Source organism: Mastacembelus armatus, chromosome 19 (assembly GCF_900324485.2).
Source record: "Mastacembelus armatus chromosome 19, fMasArm1.2, whole genome shotgun sequence".
Lineage (NCBI taxonomy): Eukaryota > Metazoa > Chordata > Actinopteri > Synbranchiformes > Mastacembelidae > Mastacembelus > Mastacembelus armatus.
In genome coordinates, this window is record NC_046651.1 from 17,847,253 (window position 1) to 17,871,782 (window position 24,530).

Genomic DNA, 24,530 nt, shown 5'->3' on the forward strand with positions numbered 1-24,530 from the left:
TGTTCAGTGTTTATATTTAATATCTAAAGATCACTGTGGTCTCTTCATTTGAAAGTTGATTAGCTGATAATTGATTATTGGTTTGTGGCCGGGAAGTGTGTTTAAATTAAAATCTCCCAAGATAAAAGCGCATCGTCTTAGTAAAAACCACCACACACACACACACGCCGGAAATATGACAAGAGGAGTTCAAAATAATAGCATGCAATTTTGCCACTATTTCGGACACACTATAAAAGACAGTAGAAACACTGTGGTCATAAAAATACATTTGGACTCACGAGCAGCTGCGGGAAAAAACCCCAGAAATCTCATTTGCACGTTTTCCATAAGGTTTTCAGTCTGAACACTAAATGAAGGAGCCAGACTAAAAGTTACTTTTGTGCACATGACATAATATGACACTAAACAACAATTACTGGGCATGTTCGACACATCCAGAAAATCATTTAAAACAATTAGTTTTGTGTATTTACAGCAAGACTCATCTACCCATCAGGTAAAAATGATTCTGCCCATTTTAACCCCTAAATATCCTTTAGGTAAACATGAACCCAAAGGTCAGTTAATTGTAAAATATTTTGTTCTTTCATCGGAAGTCTCATTTAATCGTAGCAGACTTGACGGTTACTTTTCCGGTAAGTATGTGAGGCAGGCGGGGCCTTAACAGAAGAGTTCAAGTCCCCGGTGATTCACGGCGGAGCGGCGGCCGAGCAGGACGCATCGGGATGGGAGCGCGCATGTTGTCGCTGTGGCTGACATGCGGTACGTTTTACTACTTTTCTATAGTAACTTGAACATTGCACATTGTTTTCTGAGCTTTCTATTTACTGTAAAACTGGATTTAAAGTATTTTTTTGGTATCTGGAGGTGTCTAAAAGCTGATTTCATTTAAATGTGTTCACATGACTTGAACTAAGGTATAAACTGGCTCCAGATCCTCTGATCTAATGTTAAATTAATATACACGGGTCACAAATTAGTGATTCTAAGTTTGTTTTACTTTGCACTTCGTGTCGTAATTAAAGTGTCTTTTAAAAGTCTTTTGTGTAAAAGCAGCGTTGTGTGTTGTGTGTAGTTGGTTTTGTGCACAGCTCTGGGATGTTGTCTCATGTGGAGCGATATGAGGTGGTCAGACCCCAGAGACTGCAGGAGCGACACAAGAGGAGCCTGCAGGAGAACCAGGTGACTACACCTCACCTGCCTCACCCACCTGTGACACCCCCACAGTGATGTCATGTTTGTGCACGCAAATCGTTTAGTGGAGAAAGTGTTCAAATGTTCTATGTTGTAAAAACAGTAACGACTTAATTTACCTTAGATGCAGTGACAAAAATGAAAATGTCCATAACGTCTGTTGCTTGGAGATTCTGCTGTATGAGTGTAGTTACTTTTGATTTTTAAGAGTAAAGTACTCTGCTGCTAAATACATCTGCACTTAATGAAATGTCCTGCAGATTTATCCTGACACGGTGCGGTACCAAGTGGCCCTCGAGGGGAGGAACCACACGATTCATCTAGAGAAAAACAGGTGGACCATTATTTCTGATTAGCATTTCAGATATGCATCGTAATATTTAAAATGTTAGAAAAGAAAATGTTCTCATCGCCTTTTCCCCGTCTGTCTATAACAGGAACCTCATCGGGAGAGGATACACCGAAACACACTATTCAGAAGACGGGAGACGAGTGACAACATCACCAGATGAGGTGAGACCTTATTGAGTTTAAGCTACGCTCGTACCTGAAGCACTGAACCAACACATCAGTCAGACTGATGACTTGATCTGTTTCCAGGACCACTGCTATTATCATGGTCATGTCGAAGGCATGGTGGAGTCTTCAGTCAGTGTGGGGATCTGTTCTGGCATCAGGTAACACCTCCTGTTTCTTTGCCTGCAGGTGTGAATGCAGCTTTTTATATCATCAACTGATTCTCCTGGGTCTTTGACGGATTAGTGTCCTTACTACGCTTCTCTTTTATTTTCTGTTACTGGCCTTTCGTCTGCAGTGGCTTTGTGAGAGCTCGGCAGCAGGTTTATCTCATCGAGCCTCTGGGGCGGTCCGAGGACGCCGACCACGCTGTTTACAGAGAGGAGGACCTGAAGATGCGCAGCCGCCGCGGCTCCAACACCACCGTGTTGCACGACCAGGACCAGGACCAGGACCAGGACCAGGGCCCTCGGCTCGCTGGGCTCTTCAGGTCCAAATCATGGGTAGGTGATGTGGACATTGTTTCATCTCATTTTAGCCAGGAATCAGTCTGTCCCTAAAAAAAAACTTAATCGGCAGCTACTCTGATGTTACTCGGTTTAGTCACTTTTCAAACATCATTTGCTGTTGTATCACTGAAACTGAATAACCTTTTGGTTCTGGATCTGTGTCCTTTCAGAACACAAAACCCACTGCAGGCCCTCAGAGGTTCGTGGAGCTGATTGTTGTGGTGGACAACGCTGAGGTAAATGTGTCTGTGATTCTTTGACAACTTTGATTCTGTCAGTAAATAAATCTGATCCTGTTTGTCTCTTCTCTTCCTGCAGTATAAACGATATGGAAGTGAAACTAGATCCCGTATTCTTGGAGTAGTGAATCACGTTGACAAGGTAAGCTTTGTGTTTTCCGTCTCTTGTAAACTCTGGCATTGCTGACATGTCTCAGCTCATTCAGCCTTGACAGACGCCTCCTCCTCTGCCTGCAGCTGTATCGCGCTCTGAACATTCGCATCATGCTGGTGGGTTTGGAGATCTGGACGTACAGAGACTACATTGAGGTTAAAGTTGATTCGGAGAAGACTCTGGACAATTTCCTCTCGTGGCGTCAGGCTGATCTTCTGCAGAGGGAGAAGCACGACAATGCCCAGTTTGTGACGTGAGCATCAGTGTTGAATTCGTGTGCAGATGTTTCACAGCGACGCTTCCGGTTTGACCTGATGTTAAACTTTTGTCTTCAACAGTGCCAAAGGCTTCGACAGGGACACAGTTGGACTGGCGAATAAGTTTGCCATCTGTACCAAAAACTCAGGCGGAGTCAACCAGGTATGACTGATACCAAAGACAAAGGATGGATATTTGGATGTTATGACTCATTCTGCTGGGTTTAATTTAACATTTCTCCTCCAGGATCACCATGAGAACCCGATAGGCCTCGCCTCCACCATTGCTCATGAGATGGGACATAATTTTGGCTTGTCCCACGACTCTGCAGGCTGTGTGTGTGGTCCTTACAGCAGTGGGAACTGTGTGATGGCAGAAAAGCTCAGGTAAGGACTTCCCAGCTGACCCCTGATCATCTGAGGCTGGTATGGCAGCAGATCAATGCCCACGGTTGATGCGTTGTCCAGGTGTTCACGTATGTGAATCCTCTTGACTCGTGTGCAGGACAGCAACTCAGGCGTTCCCGGAGTTTTTCAGCAGCTGCAGTGTGGATCAGCTCGCTGAATTCATGGAGCGGGCTCAGCCCAGCTGCTTGGATACACCCAGCTCTTTTAGGACCATCGCTGCGGGCCCTCGCTGCGGCAACGCCCTGCTGGACCCCGGAGAGGAGTGCGACTGCGGCACTGTGGAGGTAAAACCTGCACTGATTTTTATTTTGGAGACCTTGGAAAGTTTAAAAATATCTGCCAGTGAAGGAAGATACCAAGCGAAGGGGGTGGTGAGGCAGAGCACCCAGAGCTGAAGTTTGGCCTCACACGGTTAAAGTGAAAATACTTTTCCAGTGTGCTCATGTCTTATCAGAGACGGAGAATTCTTGGCAGGGATGTTGCTTGTGTGGGAGACTTGGACTTTAACCGTTATGACTGAACTTGTAAACTGAAGTCCCTGTTCAAGGTACAACTGGATACGCAGCTGAAGAAATGTGCGTTTGTTTTCTAGGAATGCAAGAACCGTTGTTGCGATGCCTCAACTTGTCGCCTGACGGACGGATCCCAGTGTGCCCACGGACAATGCTGTGACAACTGTCAGGTACTTTAGCCTTTAATGCAGCTCTCATCATGGGTTTCTTCGCCAGGCCAGAACCAGCTGCTGTGGGAGCTTCCGTCAGACGTGTCTAAGCTTCGATTAAACAAGAGTGCACAGTCAAGATAGCAGCTCAGACACTTTAAGCTAAACGCTAACACTCACAATGCTAGTCCTAAACACAAAGCTGAGCTCAGACTGATGGGGCTGATGGGATGTCACTAGTTTTGCAGGTGTTTGGTCATAAAGCAAAGTACTGGACACATTAAAAATGAATGTCTGAACAAGATTTCCTAATGATCCAGACAGGATCAGAGTAGACCCTCCTCCTCTCGAAACCGTGTTGGTACAAAATGTTGAGTCTGGGTCAAAGTTGTGAAGATCTACCAGCGTTAAAAAAAGCTGGTTGAACGTCAGTAGAGGCCGTAGAGCTCAGGCTACAGAAAGGTCGACTATATTGTCCCACCCTGGTTCTGACTAATAACTAGAGACAATAAATAACAGAAGGTCACTGTTCAAACCACAATAAAGCAGCAGCGGTGGCTCATTATTAACAGGAAACAGAAAATGACTTCCTGCTGTTTGAATGAAGCTTAACTCACCACATCCTTCCTGAAATGACACTTTGAAGGACTGGAGGAGCGGATGGCAGTCATGAAGCTGCACATAAATACATACAGTATTTGTAGAAAGTGCTTAGCCGACATGTAAACCTTGACTGATCGGTCTAAATCACCTGAATTGTACTTGAACCCACAGTTCAGAGCAGCTGGAAGCGTGTGCAGGAGTTCAGCCGGTGAGTGTGACCTGCCTGAATACTGCAGCGGCCTGTCGCAGGACTGTCCGGAGGACGGCTTTGAGATGAACGGCAAACCGTGCTACAACCAGGTCCAGGGCTACTGCTACGACGGCCAGTGCCCCACACATGAGCAGCACTGCTGGAGGCTGTTTGGCTCCGGTACTGTCAGTGTTTACACCAGGCTTTTCCTGACATCGCCAGGGTTTGATGAAGAGTGACAGAAATCCTTCCTCATTCATCAGAATTGTTTGATTTGGTGTTTGGGTGTGAACTGGAAAGACTGACTCACTGGTGTGAGACATCTGCTTTGCCAGAAAAAGAAAAAATAGATGAAACACAAATCTGCTTCCATATTATTAAGAGGTTTTAACCGTGAAGCTTCTCTCTCCTCAGGGGCCAGAGTGGGACCCGACAGGTGCTTTGAGCTGAACCAGCGTGGCGAGGAAAGTGCTAACTGTGGGAGGAACAAATTCAGCTACATCCCGTGCACTACAGCGTACGTTTGACCAACACTGAAGCTGGTTATTGATGTTTATGAATTGTCATCAATGCGGCTGAACTGTCAACATGCTCTCAATGAGTTTGTTTTTGTTTCTTCGTAGGAATCTTAAGTGTGGATCTATATTTTGTGGGGGCGGGGGCGACTCCATCACAGGTAAACTAGGAGCCTACACTGTGCTTGGTATAGAGTGTAAACTGGCCGTGGAGGACGATAAGAGCAGAAACATTGACATGGTGCCTCAAGGAACCAAATGTGGCCCAAACAAGGTAAAACCTGCAGCAGGAGACACATTAGGGAAATAATTATGTCGGATGTTTTGCTCAGAATCACGTTTGTGCGCAGGTTTGCCTGGACAACAGATGTGTGGATATATCCGTTTATGGTAAAACGGAGGATTGTGCAAAAAAATGCAACAACAACGGGGTGAGTGAAATGAAAATCACATGCAGCTGTTTTCAGTTGGGTCTGGACCAAAGTGCTCGAGCGGTGTCTGAACTCATTTTGTCTTTAGGTGTGTAACCACAAGAGAGAGTGTCACTGTAACCCCGGCTGGGCGCCACCTCACTGCAACATCCAGTACGCAGATTTACCTCAAGGTACGCAGCACCTGGATTTGATGCAGGCTCCAGCTTTGTGAGCCTGTGTGGCGACTAAACACAACACGTCAGTGAGCGGACAAACAAAACTAGGTCACACCTGCTCGCTGAATCATTCTTCCAGTAAAAAACGTGAATGATTCATCCTGAGTGATCTAATTTCCACAACAGAAACATTTCAGGGTAATTTGCACTTAGGAAGTTGAAAATGGATTCGCCACTTTTCAGTCCTGACAGTGAACAACAAAACATTTCCTTCTGCTTTTCTGCAAAGGTCGACCTACTGAACACCGTCAGTTCATTTAGAAAGATTTTAAATCATTATTACATTTTTATTACACACCAAATTAGTCCTGTTTAAATCACAACATCCTGTGTGACTTTCATGTTGTTGCCTGCATCTGCATTAGTTTCTCAATGAACAGATCAAATGTTCAGTCTGTTCAGTTTGCTGTTATAGAAGAGCAGAAAACATTATGTGTGTTTTTGGTCAAGCAGCTGAGGCTGATGGGAACGTGGACCCCATGAATGTCTGTCTCATTCAGTGGTTCAGTCCGGAGGTGATGACCCTAATCACCAGCGTGTTTGGTTTGAATTACCAAGTGCAGACGTGACACTGTGGCCTCCCTGTTTGCCTGCAGGTCAGACGGGGATAATAGCTGGTGTGTGTGCAGCTCTGTCCATCCTGCTGCTGATCACTGCAGTGACCGTGGGGGTCAGGTGCTGGAAAAAGGACAACAGGGACAACTATGGCTCCAAAAGGTACATTTGAACTCGGGTTCCTCTGTTCCCAGGCTGTTTCTGAGCGTCAGTCTTTCGCTGACTGTGTTCTCACTGCGTTCGCAGGAAAGTGCATTCAGCTCCAGGCAGGTTGAACCCGATGTTCCAGGAGCCAAGCGGTAAAGAAAGACTTGAGATCAGCCAGCCCACTTTCATGGAGTCAACAGCAACACAATTCTGCGCTCCTGTGGTCATCGCGGTGACTCCCAGCAGACCTGCTCCACAGGTACCAACACAAACGCCAAAACTAGTCCCAGAAATTCATGGCCGACGTGACGTCATATGTTACAAGCTGCTTTTTCTTTTCCAGCCACCAGTGTCGTCTACCTGGCCGACAGAGCCGGTGAGATTTATAAACAAAGATTGTGCTCATAATGCAAACTGAGGCTCGCATTCAGAGTCAAAGCCAAAGTCCAAATCTTTTCGTTCCTACAAACCGGCTCAGTCCTGTCCTCTAACAGCTGCTCGCTGCAGGTCTCAGCAAACGTTTCCCTCAAACAGCAGAAAACTCTGAATCCGACCCTGAGCTTGTGCCGACGTGTTTAAAATGAAAACACAAATGTCTCAGTGACAACTTCTCCTTCTTTACTACAGACAAAACCTCAACCTCCATCTAAACCTTTACCACCTCTGAACAAACCACAGGTGAGTCATGCTGCTCTCACTAGTCTGTGACCACAGGGTGCAAAGCCCCCAGCAGTTCAATTGTAGCAAATATATATATCTCAATAATTAATCATTAAACAGAACATTTTGTTTGATCATTTTTAGTTTTATGGAGCCAAATATATTTGCTGCTTGAGAAGAATCAGGTTTTTCATGTGAAGAACAGCTAATTATCTAATTATCTGTCAGTGTACAAGCTGTGCACAAGCCACCTCTCTCTGATTGTTACAAGGCTGTTTCAGGCCCTAAACCCACAGGACTCCCCATGTTCATGTGTTTTAAATCATTGTCTATCTTCTGCCTCTTCCGACTGTTCCCTCTCTGGGGATCATTAAAGTCTTATCTTACAGTCGCGGCCGAATTTCTGTCCTGGGTTCTGCTGCAACTTTTTTTTTTTTTTTTTTAACCAAATAAACTCCAGCCTTCAAGTTTATCAACATTTACTATTCTGCCTTAAATTCACCTTTTATTTTGCTTTTCTGTTTAAGGCCATTAAACCAAGCCCTCCTCCGGTACCTCCAGTGAAGCCCAGTTCTCCTGCAGGAGCCAGAATGAAGCCCGGTGCTCCTCCGCTGCCCCCCGGGAAGCCACAGATCCACAGACTCACATGAAACTCTCATTAAAGGCTTCAAGTTTAACCAAAGCAGAAGACGTGAGCGTGTAGCTGTGCAGACACAAAGAGAGTGAGTGTTTCTGGGATCACAGGGCTGAGTCACAAAGGCCAAACAGTTTGGACAAGTCTCCTTTTCAAAGCTTTTAGAAAAGACAGAGGCTTCACCGACAGACGATGTGTCTGAAGGTACGAGACCAGCAGCTTCACGGCTGCTGTGGAAGTTATTTTTAAGTGGGAAAACTGGGAATTAACTGCTGCTGTATTGGTCATTGTGTGTTTTTAAAAGGTTCTTTCTGCTAACTTTGTGTAACATTAAGTTGTCAGCACTCACATGGAAATGTACTTTGGAAATATTTATTTAATGTTTGTGAAAGGGACTGTATGAAAATTACTGGAGGGAGACAGAGTCCAAGTGAAACCTGAACTTCCAGATTGTGTTCTGAAAACGTCATTTAAAATCCCATCAAGTGGGTTTTAATGACAATATAAAACCAGTAGAAGTTTAAGTAGATTTTAAGAAAATTGGCCAAAAAAAAAAAACAACCCAGAAATTATTGCACGTTTTCATCCACCATTAAGTCTGTACCTTGTGTTGGTCAAACGTCAACATTTCATGTATTAACTGAAGGGAAGTTACAATCTCCTCTTTGTTCACACAGATTTGCTTCATTTGGATCATTCGTTATTTGCCAAGGCTGTTTCTGATAAAGATATTTCAAGGGGTGTTTTTGTGCATAAAAGCTGGTGGATGGAAAACAGACTCAGTGTTGTCACTTCATGTGTTTAGAAAAGGAAGCTCTCAGACATGACAACAAAGTCAGCTGCCTTCTACTTTTCAGTCGGTCCCTTTGTCCGAAGCCAGTGTGTGTGTCTTCTGTCTCACTGCACTGTACTTGAAAGGTGCTCAGTGGTGCACACATTGTGTTACTGCGCTTCAGCTCCACTGTTTGTCCGCTGTCCCGTGCAGCGTGTGTGACGGATCCTTTTTTACTGCACTGATGTTTTTCTGGGGCAACAGTCCTGGGGTTTATATGTTGTATGTTAAAATGTGTAGTGGCGATTTGTCCTGAAAGACAAGGTCACACACCACTGGACTGGATTCTTGTGAAAAGCCTTGTGTTGCAACAAATAACGTGCACTTTATTACTAAAGTAGGATCAGATGATCATGTTGTCAGAGCACAATACACAAATCATCGGTGTGAAGCAAAAGATGGAGAAATTCTTATCAGTTTTCTTCAGAAAACATTACATTGTGTGAATTGCTTAATAATTAAAGTTGCATTTTCACTACCGTTCTTTTGTTCTGCTTTTTTTATTTTTCTACCTTGAATAACCTTTTGCTCAAACAGCCTGTGCATTAGTTCACAGTTAATCTGTATTTATTGGTGTCGAGTGAGAGGCTGAAGGAAATGAGCTGAGAAGCAGCAGTGAGTCAGAGCTGCAGCCGAACTGAGACTCCCAATGTGAGCTCCATCATCCAGGCTTCCTGCTCGGGCTTAGCACGCACGCACGCACGCACGCACGCACGCACGCACGCACGCACGCACGCACGCACGCACGCACGCACGCACGCACGCACACACGCACACACGCACACACGCACACACGCGCACACACACACACACACACACACACACACACACACACACACACACACACACACACACACACACACACACACTGTTCTCGTGGGAAACCACAGAAAGACTTGAAGTGAATCAGCCTGATCAGTGATTGCTACTATTTATCTACCAGTAAGTAAGAAAATAAATGCAGCACAAAAACGCCAGAAATCCACATCTGAGATACTTTGGAAACAGCGTCATGTGTTTATTTTTAGACATGTGGGTTAAACCAACACTGAGGAGTCGACTGAAATATCTCAACTATTTCAGACTCCGATGAAACGATGTGCTGACATTCAACAGGTCAAAACTCAAACGTTCAATACTTCATGAGCAAAGTATCGACGGGTTTTCAGGTTTTAAAGTCCAGTTAATGTTTGACTTTACACTGAAAATTTCTAAAACATCACTGCAGCTGCCGTCTGAGCTTTGCCAAGACTAAAGAAGAAACACTGCTCATAAATCCTCTGTCACACCACAGCCACAGATGTTTAAAAGTCAGATGTTTAAATCTCATGATAAATGGGAAACATCTGATTTGCAGCACTGGTGTAAAAATGTTGAGACAGGGATTCGAGCTTGAAGGAATTGAGGCCCGAGCAGGGAGCTGGTCTGATTCACTCTGACTCACTGCTAAAACAACAGCGTTTAATAAAATGTGCGGTTGGTTTTACAGCCAGGCTTTGTCTCTACTTGCTGCCCTGGAACAATCTACAGGTGATGATACGTGATGACAAAACTCCTCTTGAAAGGGAACCGAGCTTTACTCAAACATGCAGCCTCCGGTTGTTCACAGACCAAAGTACAACCAAGACAGGCCTGAGTGTGCCCTCTTCATGTCTAACGTTCTCCAGATGAGAGTATTTCTGCCATGTTAGAGAGGGAGAACTTGATCCATGAGCTAAGTTAAGACAAAGTGACCTGCAATGACTCGTTATGCTTCCGACACGGCAACCAACTTCCTGGTAAATGTGGTTACACAGCCCGGCTGAACGCGCGTCCTCAGCTGAACCATAAAGAAAACGGGTCATGAGAAGGAAGAAGTGAACAAGAGAATCGATGCAGCTCAGTGACTCACCGTTAATCACACACTTTAACTGGTTAAATGACCTCAACCTGCACAGAATGTAAAACTTTACATTTCAAAAGACACCAGGGTTATGACTGTGTTGAACAATGACATCATTATGATGTTCTAGATATTTCACATGAACCTGAAGATTTGGCTGAAATGAGAATGATAAGCAGCAGTCAGTCATGCCAATGTCATTTTTATTGAATTATCAGTATCTATATACAACAAAGTTTTTAAAAATTAAACATTCAGATGAGCTGAAACTATCAGATGGAAAGAAAAGTGACAAATCAACTTATTTAAATACAAAAAAATATGTTTCTGCATTGCACTTTAACTTCATAAATACAACTCAGACTGTTAATTTGTCTATGGCATAATCTAACCACGTGACAGTGCAGGCGACACTCATCAGTGTCGCTGCAGGACATTCAACCATTTTCTCTGCTGGTTTCCACTGAGCATCTCTGCGCTCCGACACGGTGGATCAGCGGCGAGAGCCGCCAACTGCGATGCTCATCGGAAACCAGTGTGTGAAACGCTGCGTTCAGGTCATGTGGGAAAGATGGCTTAGGGCAGAGTTTCTCACATTTATAATCAGAGCTGAAAGATTAGCCAAGTAAATAATTATCAGTTAAACTGCAGGTTATTGTCTTTACTAACTGATTTCTAAAAATAAACAGGAACAATCACATTCACCAAATATTTTGCCTGATTCAAAAAAACCTTTACTACAATGTTAGATGACACACGTTCTAACAGTGGTTAGTTTAATAATTAATAGACCAATAAATCAACTAATCACTGCAGCTCCAGATTAGTTAGGCAGCAGCAACTACATGGACAAACAAACATTGATTTAACAGCGATTTATTTATTTATTTATTTTAAATGCCAGATATTCTGTGGCTCCAGTTTTGAAAATGTACAATTTGCTGCTTTTGTCTTATTTTGTGAATTGGAAAAAAAACAAAAAAAAAACACTTTAAGCTCTGGGAAATTATCAGCAATTTTCACTGTTTTCTCAAAAGACAAAGTCAGAAAATAATCACTAAACAAATCAACAATAAACATATTTCACATTTGTCTTTTCCATCCACCTATTTTCATGCATTTTCATCTGAAAGTTTCAGAAATATGAATAAAAAGTAGAAAAATTTGTATACTAACAAAAAGTAAATATTACAATTGAAACAGATTAAATATATAAATAATGTAACATGAAATATGAAACTCACAATCACATTCTTTAAAGTGCTGAAACAAATGATTATTTTCCATTGATTAATTAATTTTATAATTTTTAGACATTAAGCAATAAGTTATTTGGCTTGAAAAACACCAGGAAGTAGTTAAAAAATAATAATTTCCCAGAACCTACAGTGAAAACAATTGATTATCTGATGATTTATCCATTGATTGTGTAATGATCTAATCGTTTCAATAAACCTGTCACTGTGCTGCTCTTCTGCCATAGTTTCTGGCACCAACAGGAGATTTTGTGCTTCTGTGCCTGCTGATTTTTAAAGTTTGAAAACATGGACTGATCGTTTCAGCTCTGTGTAACACGAACGCAGCATCAAGATGAGAAGACAAAACCTATTCCTTAACAGACAAACGTACAGCATAGACACGGTATAAACACAATGGCCAGGCACATCCGTCGCACCTACCAGGCTTCCTGCCTACGATACATCACACTTTATTTAAAACATAAATCAACATAGCAGGTACAAAGAACCTGACCCACAGAATGTGAGGAGGAAAAATAATCAGAGAGGTTGTGAGTGATGAGAACAGCCTCTGTCTTCTTGCGACTGTAAAGACTGTTTAGGCAGCGAGGAAACGCTTCGTGTCCTTACAGAGAGGATACATGGGAGTATCAAAGTGCAGTTTGCTTGATTGTAATTTCCTTCTGAGCCCCCTCCCACCCCCGTCCACATCCTGTGTTTTCCGTTCCTATGTCACGAGGTCGCACTAGTTCCCATGTTTGGGTCGAATGTTCTCCTGTGTGATGAATCCACCTCAAACCCCCAAATCTGGTGCTACAGTTTGCTCAAGTTCGCAACAAGAGTAGAAATGAATAGATAGAAGAGTTTTTATGGATTATGATGATCACTGTGCAGCAAAAGGAAAAAAGGAGTGAAGAGGCCACTTCACTTGTTTTCTCATAAAAAAAAACAGGAATATTCATGGATCAAAGTTTCCACACTGTGACATGACACCACTGAGCATGTGTGAACTCTGTCTTATTCTTTTTTTTAAAGATCAGTAGAGCCGTTTTTACGAGGAAATCCCAAGGCTGTGTAGAACTGTACAATCTCTGACACCACTCCACTGTTAACAGATCATCGTCCTTAGTGTTACCTGGAGCACAGGCTTGGGTGGGGGACGCAACGGGACTTATGCATTTCGCTTTTTTAATTTTGTTGTTAAAGTTTCATATTTCGTCCAGCTCCAGTCTTGGTCCTTGAAAGAGGAAAACCACGGTGTTAAGACAAACCAAGTATTTTAATAAAAAGCAAAAAGCAGCAAGTAGCTCAGAACAACCCGGCTATTCTGGAAAGATAAATCTCTCGGACAAATGTCTCATGGGAACGTCTCGTCCGACATTTCTGTGAAATTGTTTCTGCTCATGTGCAGGAAGTGTTTTTTTTACGACTAGAAAACAAAGAGGCAAATTCATTTTGAAGTTGCAGCAATTCTCCCAAACATTTAGAAAGAAACACTCAGTTGAGTTTGATGTGACCAAAAACTCCTCACTTTCACCGCTGTCGCAGAAACATCATGTAAGTTTTTCTATATGTTTTATTACTGTTATTCTCTCCTGTTCACCTTCTAACATGTGACACGTGATCTAAGTAAGAAATCACATACGACCTCATCAAGTGACCTATTTTCATCTCGGTCTGTGCTGCTGTTCAGCTGCTTTAGATTGACCGTAGTAAAACCAAAAGTTCTGAGAGGATTGACATCATCATCTAAACTTGTTCTTTTCAGCTGGTTTCCTTGGTAAAAATATCACAGGTCCTTTCTACATATTCCACTGCTGTTAAAACTACACTGTAACTCACCACTATGCTCTTGGCCTGTTCATCCGCAGCCTCCTGCATCAGGCTGGTCAGCTGACTGAGGTACTTCTGGTTCTCCTGCAGCAGACGTGGGGCGGCGTCACTGAAGAAAAAGTACACAGGCTGTTAGAGACGACACCAACATCACGAGATCTCCATCATAAGGACGCAGCTTGCAGCATATTCCCAGCAAGGAGAAGCTGCTCTGAGAGAATGCACTCCAATGTGTTCCCAAATAAAATACAATACACAGAAAACAACAAACGTGTCAAAGTAATGATTTTTTAATGTTTTATGAAGATGAAATCACGACTGGCTGTAGCACCGGTTTGTTTTTGTGTTTGTGGCTACAGTTGAAAAGTCCTTCTCCTTCCGGCTCTGTGTTTGTTCGCCAGCAAAGACCAGGCTCTGTAGCTGCTACATGCTCTGCCATGTTCACAGCCAGGCTCTGAAAACTGCATCTGTCTGCTGCCTGGTTTTGAGCAGGTACGTTACAGTTGCCTGAAGGAGTTTTTAATTACTGAAAACAGCTGCAGCCAAACAAGCTGCTAGAGAAACTGCAGAAATGCCCAATAACATTCTGCGGGTTTGACATTGTAAACAGCCACTTTCATGTACGTTTCATATATGTGCTGCTCTGATCCGGTTTAAAGGGGACATATCATGCTGTGTGGGATTTTATCACTGAAATGTCATTATGATGTTAAATGTCTAATTCGGTTTCACTTAAGATGGTGCATATTTTCTCAGCCAGTGAGTCCCGCGAATCACCTGTCATTTGGCCCAGGTAGCGACGTTAGGGGGTGTGGGGAGCTGATGGGTTGTGCCGACTGTGACCACTGAGAAACCTGCAGCTGGTTGGACGACTCAGGACTGGCTGCTATCGAGCTGCGGGATGAGTTCTGAGCCTGGAGGAGAGAAAGATCATATGGATACATGCAGCAATACAGACGTTCCGAAAGACGTTTTAGACCAAGAGGTCATCACTCTGATTATTGTGCCTGATGATAAACAGTAACTTACACAGGCGATCTTCAGTAAATGCCAGAACTCTCTCTGCCTCTTTATCTGCATCTGCATCACTGTGCTGTCAGCATCCTTGATGTTCTCCAGTGTTTTCTCAATTCGTGGAAACAAGTCAATGATCTTTTGTTTGCTGATCAGGATCTTACTGTTGGGAGGAGCAGACATAGACAAGAGCAGTGCTCGTATTTCAGAATAATAAAGGCCAAAATGTCATTTAAAACCAGGTAAACCAGCAGGTCTGATGTTGCACCACAATAAGGAGTGTCTGGTTTCACCCTTACCTGAGGTGGGTGTACAGATCTTTGAGAACTTTGTCCTGGTTCTGGACCGTCTGAATGATGGCCTTCACCATCTCAGAGCTGTCACTGCTCCCATCTGGCTCAGGTGCTGAAGGAAACACAGACAAACTACTGAACACACATTTCAGTCATAACACGATTTCTCTTTAGATTTCTGTGATACCTTAACAACATGAAGATGATTTCAAACTTTTCTTACTTTTGCATCTCATCTTCAGTTGCTTGTAGAGCTCGATCGCTTTTTCTTCTCTGCAATAAAATGATTTTTTCATGTTTAAATAATTAAAAGACTGAATTACAAAATCCTGCTACAACATGTCACAACTCAACAGCTGTTTATCTGGCAGCATGTTTTATATTTAAAACATCAGATGACAGAGCCATCCTGTGTTTTCTAAATGCCTCAGGAAACCCCAGGTTACCCAGGGGGTTCCCATCAGACCATTCTGTGTTCTCCTTGTGTAGATTGCATTTTGCAGTGCATGAGGACTGTGTGTTTCTCATCAGTTTAGTCCATTAACACTCACAGCTGCTCCATCTTGTCTCCTTGGCGTCGGGCGTACGGACTCCTCTGAAGCTCCACTATCTCTGAGTGCAAAGCCATAATCTCATCATCCAGATGGCTCACCTCTGCCACCTGCAGGACAGAGCAGGAATCAAACAAGAGCTGCCACAATAAGGATTTTTTTGTGTGTATTTTAACGTGCGTGTTTTGTTTTGGAAACATGTGTTACCTGTGCAAAAGCAGCAGCTCTTTCCTCGTTTTCCTGCCAGGCTTTCAGCATCTTTTCAGAGGCTTTGGACAAACACACACGACTCATTACAGTAAACATCCTCCCCTTTGTGATGATAACATTCCCATGTATAAATATTCTCTAATCCAAGGTCAAGTATCAAAGCAAGACAGCTGCCAGGAAACACTCACATATGCCATAGTGCATCTGATCGCTGTATTTCTCCAGGTCGTACTGGATGCTGCTCTTGAAGAAGTCCAGCTTGGCCTTCAGCTGCTGAGAGAAGCCAAACATGCTGTTCTTACACCTGGTCAGGTTGGTGTTGTAGCGCAGGAGACTCAACCTGGAAGACGAGCACAGATCACCGTTTAATATCAGCAAGTCAGCAAAATAAACTTCGCAGCATCGAACACCATCACATCATGTGTTCTGTGTCAGAGCTGACTGTGCATTCAGAGGCAGTTAGCAGGGAACAAGAGCCACAGTGTGAGGAGAAACACTGCAGCCATTCAAAATGAGGACAGGCGAACAGAAAGCTCGGTCCAGCCCCAGATGGTCCTCCTGATTATATTGACAAAGACATTTGGAAATGTCCCGAGGTTGGATGTTAACATCAGGACGTTCTGGCCACATTTCATTAATGGCTCCTATCAGGTACAGTAAAGCCGATCAAATCCGTCTTTAATGTCATTAGGATCGACAGACTGTTCAGACACTGAAGTTTGGATAAATATTTTCTAGTCTATGACAAATATAATTCATTCCACATCTTTCTGCCTTTTTTAAAGAGCAGTGAACACAACATTCATCTAGCAGCTTCTCATTTTGTCCTGGCCATCAGCTGACTGCTTCACATCGATTTCAGTCATGTTCTTCAAGTTAAACTTTCATTTGTGACAGTTTTTAACCAGAGCTTTCAGCAGCTGGATAGAGTGTACACCTGCATTTTAATGAGCCAGACACACATTCAGGTAAATATAAGAATTTGCAGATTCTGGTGTTCAGGGACTTGGAACTGAAATTTTAATAAATGGACTAAAATTCCTGACAACAAAATCTCAATTATAAACATTTTTGTTGCTGTAAACAAGGTGTTTATACAAATTACCAGAAAAACTAAACTTTAAACTTCATGATTTGCGATTAAATAAGTACACATCACGTTATGTGACTCACATAGCAGCCCTCTGTCCCTGGAAGAGTCTACTGTAATCCTCCTTCAGGCCACAGATGTAGCTCACTGCTTCACCCCACACCTTCTTCAACACAACCAGGGGCAGCTGGATCTTGGGTTCTTGCACTGCAGAGTTAAAATCAGAACAGAGGAGTGTAAAACCCCATCTGTTTTACGGAAGTGTGGTCTGTTATAATCACATTAACGCAACTAAACTTCGGATAAACTCACCAATAGTGTTGACTTTGTCAGGCAGCTGTCTAGCACTGAAGGGACCGGAATACTTGGTGATGCTCTTGTCGAACAGGTAGACGATGTAACTATCCCACCCTCTCTACACAGGGAGGAAGAAAAAGAAAACATTTATACAGAAATACTGTTCCTGGAGCTCATTACTGGCTCATTCCAAGTCCCTAAACACACATGCATTGAGGAAGAAAGACACTGACTTTCTGTAGCTCTTGTGTTTTGCACGGCTATTTCAGAGTCTCTGTGAAGGCTCCAGTGGGAGACAGACATAGAAGAGTTTTTGCGATTATTGACAGTAAAGAGCTGCCAGGACATGAGTGGTGAAGGCAGGGGAAATCATAAAAACGTAATGAGGCCTTGACTTGAGCTGGTGACAAAACAGTCTGCATCTTTAACGCTCCAGCTACCAAGACACACACCTCGACGGAGGTTTTAATCCAACAGTTCATCAATAACTTATCACGAGTATATCTGAATTTTGAGTCCATGTTTTTCTTTATCAGGTTTAATACTTAATTCATTTATACTCTATATGACAGCCCATTCTACTGTAAATACTGTTTATTAGGGTCATATATTTATATCACAGTAGCATATTTTCAGTCTCATCGCTGCCTATATCACACGTCTGTACATTAGCATTTTTATGTTATTTTGCTACTGTTTGTATCTGATTAGATGCTAAACTGAACTTTATTGTGTTGATATTGAATATCAATGAAGCTGAATCAGATATGACCTAAATTTTTATGGGGTTCAGAAGTAAATCAGGACTCACTACTCCATCGAGGACACACTGTGCAGCGGGCTTCCTGGGGTCCAGCGAGACCCCCGTCTCCTGCAGCAGTTCCTGGTTTACCACTTCAATCTTGGTCTCAGCCTCGATGCGATTCTGCAGACTGTGGAGACTCTCGTCCGCAGTCAGCTGGAAAGAGTGGACCTGAGCTGTGGTCATGTTCAGGATGTGGACGACCTGAAGGAAAGTTACCAGAGGGCACAGTTTACGCACATTTCAGTAACACACTTTGTCAGACTTTTATTTTTAAATCACTTTATCGTTTTAATCATGTTTAAAAATGCTTCACTCCCTCATTTTGTCATATTTTAGTCCAGAACACAAACGAACCTTTATTCAGTTTATGTAGGACCCAACCCAAACTTTTGACTCTTTATTTTGGTTTAGTGTAAACAAAACACACTGTATGTTAGATCCACCTAATGTGTGATCTGATTGGCTGAACACACCTGAACCAGGTACTCAGCAGTTGGCAGGGAAGGATTAGGTGGAAAATAAAAAGGCAGTGGCCCTCGAGGAACATAGGTTGCTCACTCCTGATGTAAACAATGAAAGAAAGCAACATGCACCCAGCCACACACACACATCCCAATTCAAAATTGTGTTTTCAGTTCTCCTCAGAAAACCCAACACTCAGGTCGTTTAAGGGATTCCCAGGCCACTTAGCCAGAAAGAAGAACAAAAACCGCTTTCAGATTGATACTGAATCAGGTATTAGGATTGAACTGGATTTCTCTTCAGTGATTAAGTGCTAAATACTACTCAGGTACATGTCAGGGCTAACTGCTGACATACAGCGGGGCCAAAGCTCTGATCAAAGTGCTGCGTTTTGGGCTAAAACTCACCTTCATACTCAGTATCTGCTCCAGGAATTCAAAGCACATTGGTTTCTTGGTTTCGAGGTTGACTTTGCCTCCTCTCTGGACAGGATCCCACTTCAACATGAGCTGAAGCAGGCCCTCCATCGGCTCCAACAGCGTCCTATGCAACACAAATTGAAATGTGTGGACAAGGAGAGAAACCAGCACTGTCCAGAGGTTGTGTGTTTTATTTGAATTACTATAACACAACTTAAAAACCACAAAACTTTAAAGAAACATCAATGGGGGACGAAAATATAACTGATCCACCATAAATACTATTAGCAGTGCTAATATATGTAAATCAGCCATTAAATCTTTAGTTAACCCTCTGGGGTCGACGCACGCGCCGGCGCGTTTTGACGCATCTTTTCCTGATAAGGCCGAAACAAACTTAAATTACTCCGTCAATTCTGATCGTACAGATAAAAGAAGCATATCATTCAAATCTGTAAAGGGTCTAGTTTTAGTGGTATACCATCATAATAACAACAAAACGTTGTGCTTTTTTTAAATAAAGAAAGCCGACAGGGTGCGCTCTCGGACTTTTCTGTCTCTGCCATTTCTCTTCACAGACGCGTAAATAAAACAACCAGAATCTCAGCGAATACTTGGATCATAAAAATAAGAATTATATGGCTAGAAAGCTTGAAATGTTTTCTTTTGAGTGAAACAATTCAAGTCAAAAACAAATCATCACTTTTGATTTAATCCGTATGAACGTAAGGAGAAGTCCGTTTTTTCCTGTCTCACCTCATTACAGGTAATGCGGTCCCGCCTTGTACACTGTCCACTGTTCACATGTAAATAATCTCAGGTGAACCAGGTAAATATGTGCACGCCCCCGAGAAATGAGACAAAATATCAAACTTCATCATAGAATTTACTCACTTTTTCGACGCGTTTGGATGATGGCGCGTTACGCACGTGAAGCGGCGCTCCTTACATTCCACACAGAGATAAACAGTTTAGCTTGTCCTCAGAGTAAAAACACTGATTTTAACTCAAATGAGGATCGTTTGCTCCTCATTGTGTTGTATTGTGCTGCACTAATCCGTCCCATCTACATTGACTGAAAGGCTCATTCTGCGCGTCTTTGTCTGGTCGTTCAGTGCGTCTTTTGTGTTCTCAGGTAAATCACATGACTATTCATCCTCATACACACCCTCTTGCATATGGCCTTTCTGGACAAAAACTGTCTTAGAAAATTTAAATCAGTGTATTGTTTACTGTGAATGTGTGAACAAGATGACATTCACAGCACTCTGAAGTAAACACTTTAGCCTACAACATGCTGGTCTCCAAAGTCTTGTGAACCAATGTTCTGTTTGTGTTTTATGGTCTTATTTCAGTGAGTAAAAAATTGTAGTTTTTCACTAACCATGCATAAACTTTTTTCTCAAAAACACAATAATGTATAAACTTGCTGCTCACATATTATTGTAGCCAATTTTGTGCTGATTACAGTGTTATCAGACTTTATACATTAATATGTTTAAAAAACACTGAAAAAAGCACAAATGTCAGGACATGTCAAAATTTGTCCAGGCCCCAAAAACCCCCTCAGACCCCAGAGGGTTAAAGGCGTTTTAGCTAAACTCTTTTCTAACCTGCTGAGATTGTTGGGGTAGGGGAGGTGTGTGGAGAATCGGACTTCTCCGTTTAGTTCTTCTACAGCCATGATGTCTTTTGGGCCTTTATTCCTCACTTTGCTGGCCCTGTGGGTGAAAAGAGACAGGATGGAAAACGAGCTGAAAATGTAAACAAAAGACTTCCTGAGATTGTGTATGCTTGGAGAAAATCTTCGTGAAACACGAGCTAACTAAAGTCTTAAATAGGGTTTAATAGCTCTAACAAATGACAACTACCTGGCAAATCACATGATTTACATCCTAATCTTTTGATTATCAGGTCAACCTACCACTGCACAGGCTGCAGGTTGTGCAGGAATGGACGGAAACCACAACTGCATTCAAATATCATTGTGCCAAAGCTCCAGTAGTCCACAGTAACAGTGTATGGCTTATTCTCAAAAAGCTCTGGCGCCTGCAGAGAAAAATCAGGATACATCTGTTTGGCATGCATACTAACCAGAACAAGTGTAGACTGCATAGAGCTGGGTGCATGTGAGGATTTGCTTACCAGGTACTGGAGCGTGCCAACGAAGGAGGTACACAGGCTACCCTGGTCCAGGTCTTTAGCATAGCCCAAGTCAATGATTTTGTGAACCAGCTGTAGAGGAACAGTAAAGTAAGTAAATCAGTAAATATCAGAGTTTCTTCAGGATGTACAGTCAAACAGATTAGGCACAAAACCAAAATGTAGTTTACTTTTCCATTGATGTCTTGTAGCACAATGTTTTCAGGTTTAAGGTCTCTGTGTATAATCTTGTTTTCATGGAGATACTGGATTCCAGATCCTACAACAGAAATCAGTGGTTTCACTACATGAAACCAAATGGATGAAAAACATACAGGACAAAAAAAAACCCAAAACAAACACTGGACCTACCAACGTCATTGAGCAATGAAAGCACTTCACTCTCTTTCAAACCACAGCAGTTTTCAGGTTTGCTCAGCACCTGTAACCCAGAAAAAGCAACTCTCTCACACCTGCAGTAAATATGTCATGAGATGAACTGACAGGCCTAATTACTACAGTTTGAAACAAAAGTCTCTCATATTGGATTTAGTTTGATGGTGGACAGACCTTAAGGAAAACAACCTGAAAATACTAATGTGGACACACTTGTTGCTTCATGTCTAAACTGCATTTTTAAAGTCAGCTGCCTCATTGTTCTCCAAAGCAGCACCCTTCCCATGAGTCCCCTCACCTTTCTCAGGTCACCCCTGGAGCAATACTCCATGGCCAGCAGTGGAAGATCATTTAAGGATATATAGTTAATCTCCTCTGGGACATCCCGGGCCGTCACAACGTTGATGTGATTCAATCTGAGTGTCAGAAAAGGAACAACAAGCTGCACATTATATTTGAGTAAAAAATATATAAATAATAAATAAAATTATAATTCAGATATCTTGAATCTACAGCTAAAATGTTAAAGCTTTCTCGTTTTACAAGTGAGCAGAAACGAAATTCTTTGGTCCCTTCCAAATAAATAAACTAGATCTGTTGTGCAACACGTGTCACTCGTCTTTTAAGGGACCACCAACACTTGCATGGGTCTGGGACTGTAAGGTCTTGCATTTTACGTGCTTTAGAGGACAGCACTATGACTTCTTCTTCTTCTTCTCCTCTGGGCTGCTCCCTTCAGGGGTCTCCACAGCGAATCATCTGCCTCCATTTAACCCTATCCTCTGTATCCTCCTCACCCACACCCAACTATCCTCATGTCCTCCTTTACTACATCCAAGAACCTCCTCTTTGGTCTTCCTCTAGGCCTCCTTCCTGGCAGCTCTAACCTCAGCATCCTTTTACCAATGTATTCACTGTCCCTCCTCTGAACATGTCCAAACCATCTCAATCTGGCTTCCCTGGCTTTTTCTCCAAAACATCTAACATGAGCTGTCCCTCTGATGTCCTCATTCCTGATCCTATCCATCCTCGTCACTCCCAGAGAGAACCTCAACATCTTCAGCTCTGCTACCTCCAGCTCTGCCTCCTGTCTTTGTCTCAGTGCCACTGTCTCTAAACCAGACAACATTGCTGGTCTCACCACTGTCTTGTCCACCTTTCCTTTCATTCTTGCTGACACTCTTTTGTCACACATCACACCTGACACTTTCCTCCACCCGTTCCAACCTGCTTGCACACGTCTTTTCACTTCTTTTCCACACTCTCTCCCCATTGCTCTGGACTGTTGACCCTATGTACTTAAAATCCTCCACCTTCTTCACCTCTACTCCCTGTAACCTCCCCGTTCTACTTGAGTCCCTGTTATTTACACACATGTACTCTGTTTTACTGATTCTTGTCAGACTTTAAATATCTGAAATATCTCCACACTACTAAAGTCCTCTGACCCTTGGTCTCAACATGAGCCCTGGGCTGTGTTTGTCTGGGTGTTTTCATCGTTAACACAGACACTCGAGTTGTCAACATTTTCTTGTGTGAGCTGCTGCTGCTCCACGACCTTAATCTTATTGCAATGCAACCTAAAATTCAAAAGCCCTACGTGTAGGTGTTTAATTATTACTGTAAAGTCCTTAAAACAATGGACTACATGGAGGAACTAACCCTACTGGAAGAAAACAGAAATAAATAAGTACAAACTTTTTCATGATTTGGATTTCTCTGCTCCATCTGCCTTTATTCCTTGGTGTGAGCTCCAGGCGGCACATTTTCACAGCTATTTTTTCATTTGTTTCCTACAAAACAAACAACAGACATTCCCATTAATTAGTGAAAACACAAAGGCAGCCCAAAAACATTGCACGGCTCAACACTCACATGATGCTGTAAGAGGTAAACATGGGCAAAGCCGCCCATACCCAGCCTCTCTTTCAGCTCCCAGTCTCCGTAGTTCTGGCTCTGCCTGAAGGGAGGTTTCTCCATCGTTGTGCCCACAGCTGCAACAACCAAGACAAATTAACCATCAACTCTTCTGATAATCGATTAATCGCTTTAGTCTTTTCTGTTTAGAGCTTCTCCAGTCTGAGGCGTCAATGGCTGTAAACTGGGTGTCCGATAAAACAACAACCTGTAAGAGTTACAGGCGTTTTCACTGTTAGCAAGGCATTTTAGACAAAACGATTAATCGACGTATCGGGAAAATAATCATAAACTACAGCCCTAGTTTTAACGCAGGCTGGATCAAAATATAAAAAATACCTCGTAGCCACCTGAAAGCACCAAAAACAGAACAATATTTATTTATAAGGACTCTGTTTTTAAAATTCCTTTCACCTTAAAAACAGCTTAAAACTCAGGGACCAGACTAACGCCAGTTTTGTCAAAACACTTTCGATGTCAGCACGATAGCGTTGTCAAACTGACGTTTCGTGTCGTGGTAGCAGCCTGTCTATTTCTACACATAACATACTTCACTAACGACAGCAGGTATGAAAATTAAACATGTAAAACGAACAGTTGTTAATGTTTAATGGATATTTGTTAGCTAGCCAAAGCGACAGCTACAGCTTAGCCGTAGCCCAGTGCTTTCCAGGAAATAGCCGGAGCCATTCGTGTAAGGAAATCACGGCTTCGACGCCAGTTAAGTGAATGTTTCTGAGATGAAGTGCAGTTTAAATGGGTTTTTCGGACTCACCTTGTGTTTCTATGAGCGTGTCATGAGCCGCTGTCGGTAGAAATAAGCGCTGGCTGGTTGTTTTTCGGGTCAATGCAGCAGAAAGAGTGTACTTTCCTTCGTGACGTCACCAGAAACACAACGCGCTTCTTCTTCTTCGGTTCTGTATTTGAGTGTCCAGCAGCTTTTAGGCGCATTAGCGCCCCCTAAGGGACCGCAGGTACATTAACACTAAAACACTGTGCAGCTGAGGTACAGTGGCTTCATGTTGTTGTATTGATCCATCCATCCATCATCTGTACCCCCTTAGTCCTAACCAGGGTCACGGGGACCAGCTGGAGCCTATCCCAGCTCTCTCTGGGTGAAAGGCAGGGGTCCACCCTGGACAGGTCCCCAGTCCATCACAGGGCCACATAGAGACAAACAACCTCACACACTCACACTCACTCCTATGGGCAATTTAGAGTCACCAATCAACCTGACATACATGTTTTTGGACTG

General features: G+C 42.9%; 2 protein-coding genes across 2 annotated transcripts; one reads left to right on the forward strand and one right to left on the reverse strand.

Moving 5' to 3' along the window:
- The first annotated feature begins 656 nt into the window (after window positions 1-656).
- Window positions 657-9,206, forward strand: LOC113135238 (zinc metalloproteinase-disintegrin-like 2d). The gene is made up of 23 exons (XM_026315084.2): window positions 657-765; window positions 1,079-1,185; window positions 1,458-1,531; window positions 1,635-1,710; window positions 1,798-1,874; window positions 2,012-2,216; window positions 2,393-2,458; window positions 2,541-2,603; window positions 2,699-2,868; window positions 2,954-3,035; window positions 3,120-3,259; window positions 3,378-3,564; window positions 3,873-3,962; window positions 4,716-4,914; window positions 5,149-5,251; window positions 5,358-5,523; window positions 5,600-5,680; window positions 5,769-5,853; window positions 6,495-6,615; window positions 6,700-6,859; window positions 6,944-6,976; window positions 7,228-7,278; window positions 7,788-9,206. The coding sequence occupies exons 1-23, from the start codon at window positions 729-731 to the stop codon at window positions 7,908-7,910; spliced, it is 2,496 nt and encodes an 831-aa protein (XP_026170869.1). The 5' UTR covers window positions 657-728; the 3' UTR covers window positions 7,911-9,206.
- A 2,723-nt stretch (window positions 9,207-11,929) lies between these two features.
- LOC113135239 (inhibitor of nuclear factor kappa-B kinase subunit alpha-like) lies at window positions 11,930-24,184 on the reverse strand. The gene is made up of 22 exons (XM_026315085.1): window positions 24,051-24,184; window positions 23,234-23,352; window positions 23,057-23,151; window positions 21,657-21,774; window positions 21,335-21,404; window positions 21,154-21,242; window positions 20,966-21,055; window positions 20,745-20,869; window positions 20,434-20,541; window positions 18,809-18,944; window positions 17,946-18,140; window positions 17,150-17,252; window positions 16,921-17,044; window positions 15,936-16,087; window positions 15,745-15,806; window positions 15,538-15,647; window positions 15,210-15,259; window positions 14,993-15,098; window positions 14,709-14,856; window positions 14,457-14,593; window positions 13,689-13,788; window positions 11,930-13,083 (listed from the first exon to the last, which is right to left on the reverse strand). The coding sequence occupies exons 2-22, from the start codon at window positions 23,336-23,338 to the stop codon at window positions 13,018-13,020; spliced, it is 2,289 nt and encodes a 762-aa protein (XP_026170870.1). The 5' UTR covers window positions 23,339-23,352; window positions 24,051-24,184; the 3' UTR covers window positions 11,930-13,017.
- Between the last annotated feature and the right edge of the window lie 346 nt (window positions 24,185-24,530).

Excerpts from the sequence above, each read along its gene's own strand:
- LOC113135238 (XM_026315084.2), top strand. The coding sequence starts at position 729 with ATGGGAGCGCGCATGTTGTCGCTGTGGCTGACATGCG. Across the intron at positions 3,260-3,377 it reads GTGATGGCAGAAAAGCTCAG|GACAGCAACTCAGGCGTTCC; the intron begins GTAAGGACTTCC and ends ACTCGTGTGCAG. Across the intron at positions 6,616-6,699 it reads GACAACTATGGCTCCAAAAG|GAAAGTGCATTCAGCTCCAG; the intron begins GTACATTTGAAC and ends CTGCGTTCGCAG.
- LOC113135239 (XM_026315085.1), bottom strand. The coding sequence starts at position 23,338 with ATGGAGAAACCTCCCTTCAGGCAGAGCCAGAACTACGGAGACTGGGAG. Across the intron at positions 14,594-14,708 it reads ATTTACTGAAGATCGCCTGT|GCTCAGAACTCATCCCGCAG; the intron begins GTAAGTTACTGT and ends TCTCTCCTCCAG. Across the intron at positions 13,084-13,688 it reads AACAGGCCAAGAGCATAGTG|GACCAAGACTGGAGCTGGAC; the intron begins GTGAGTTACAGT and ends TCCTCTTTCAAG.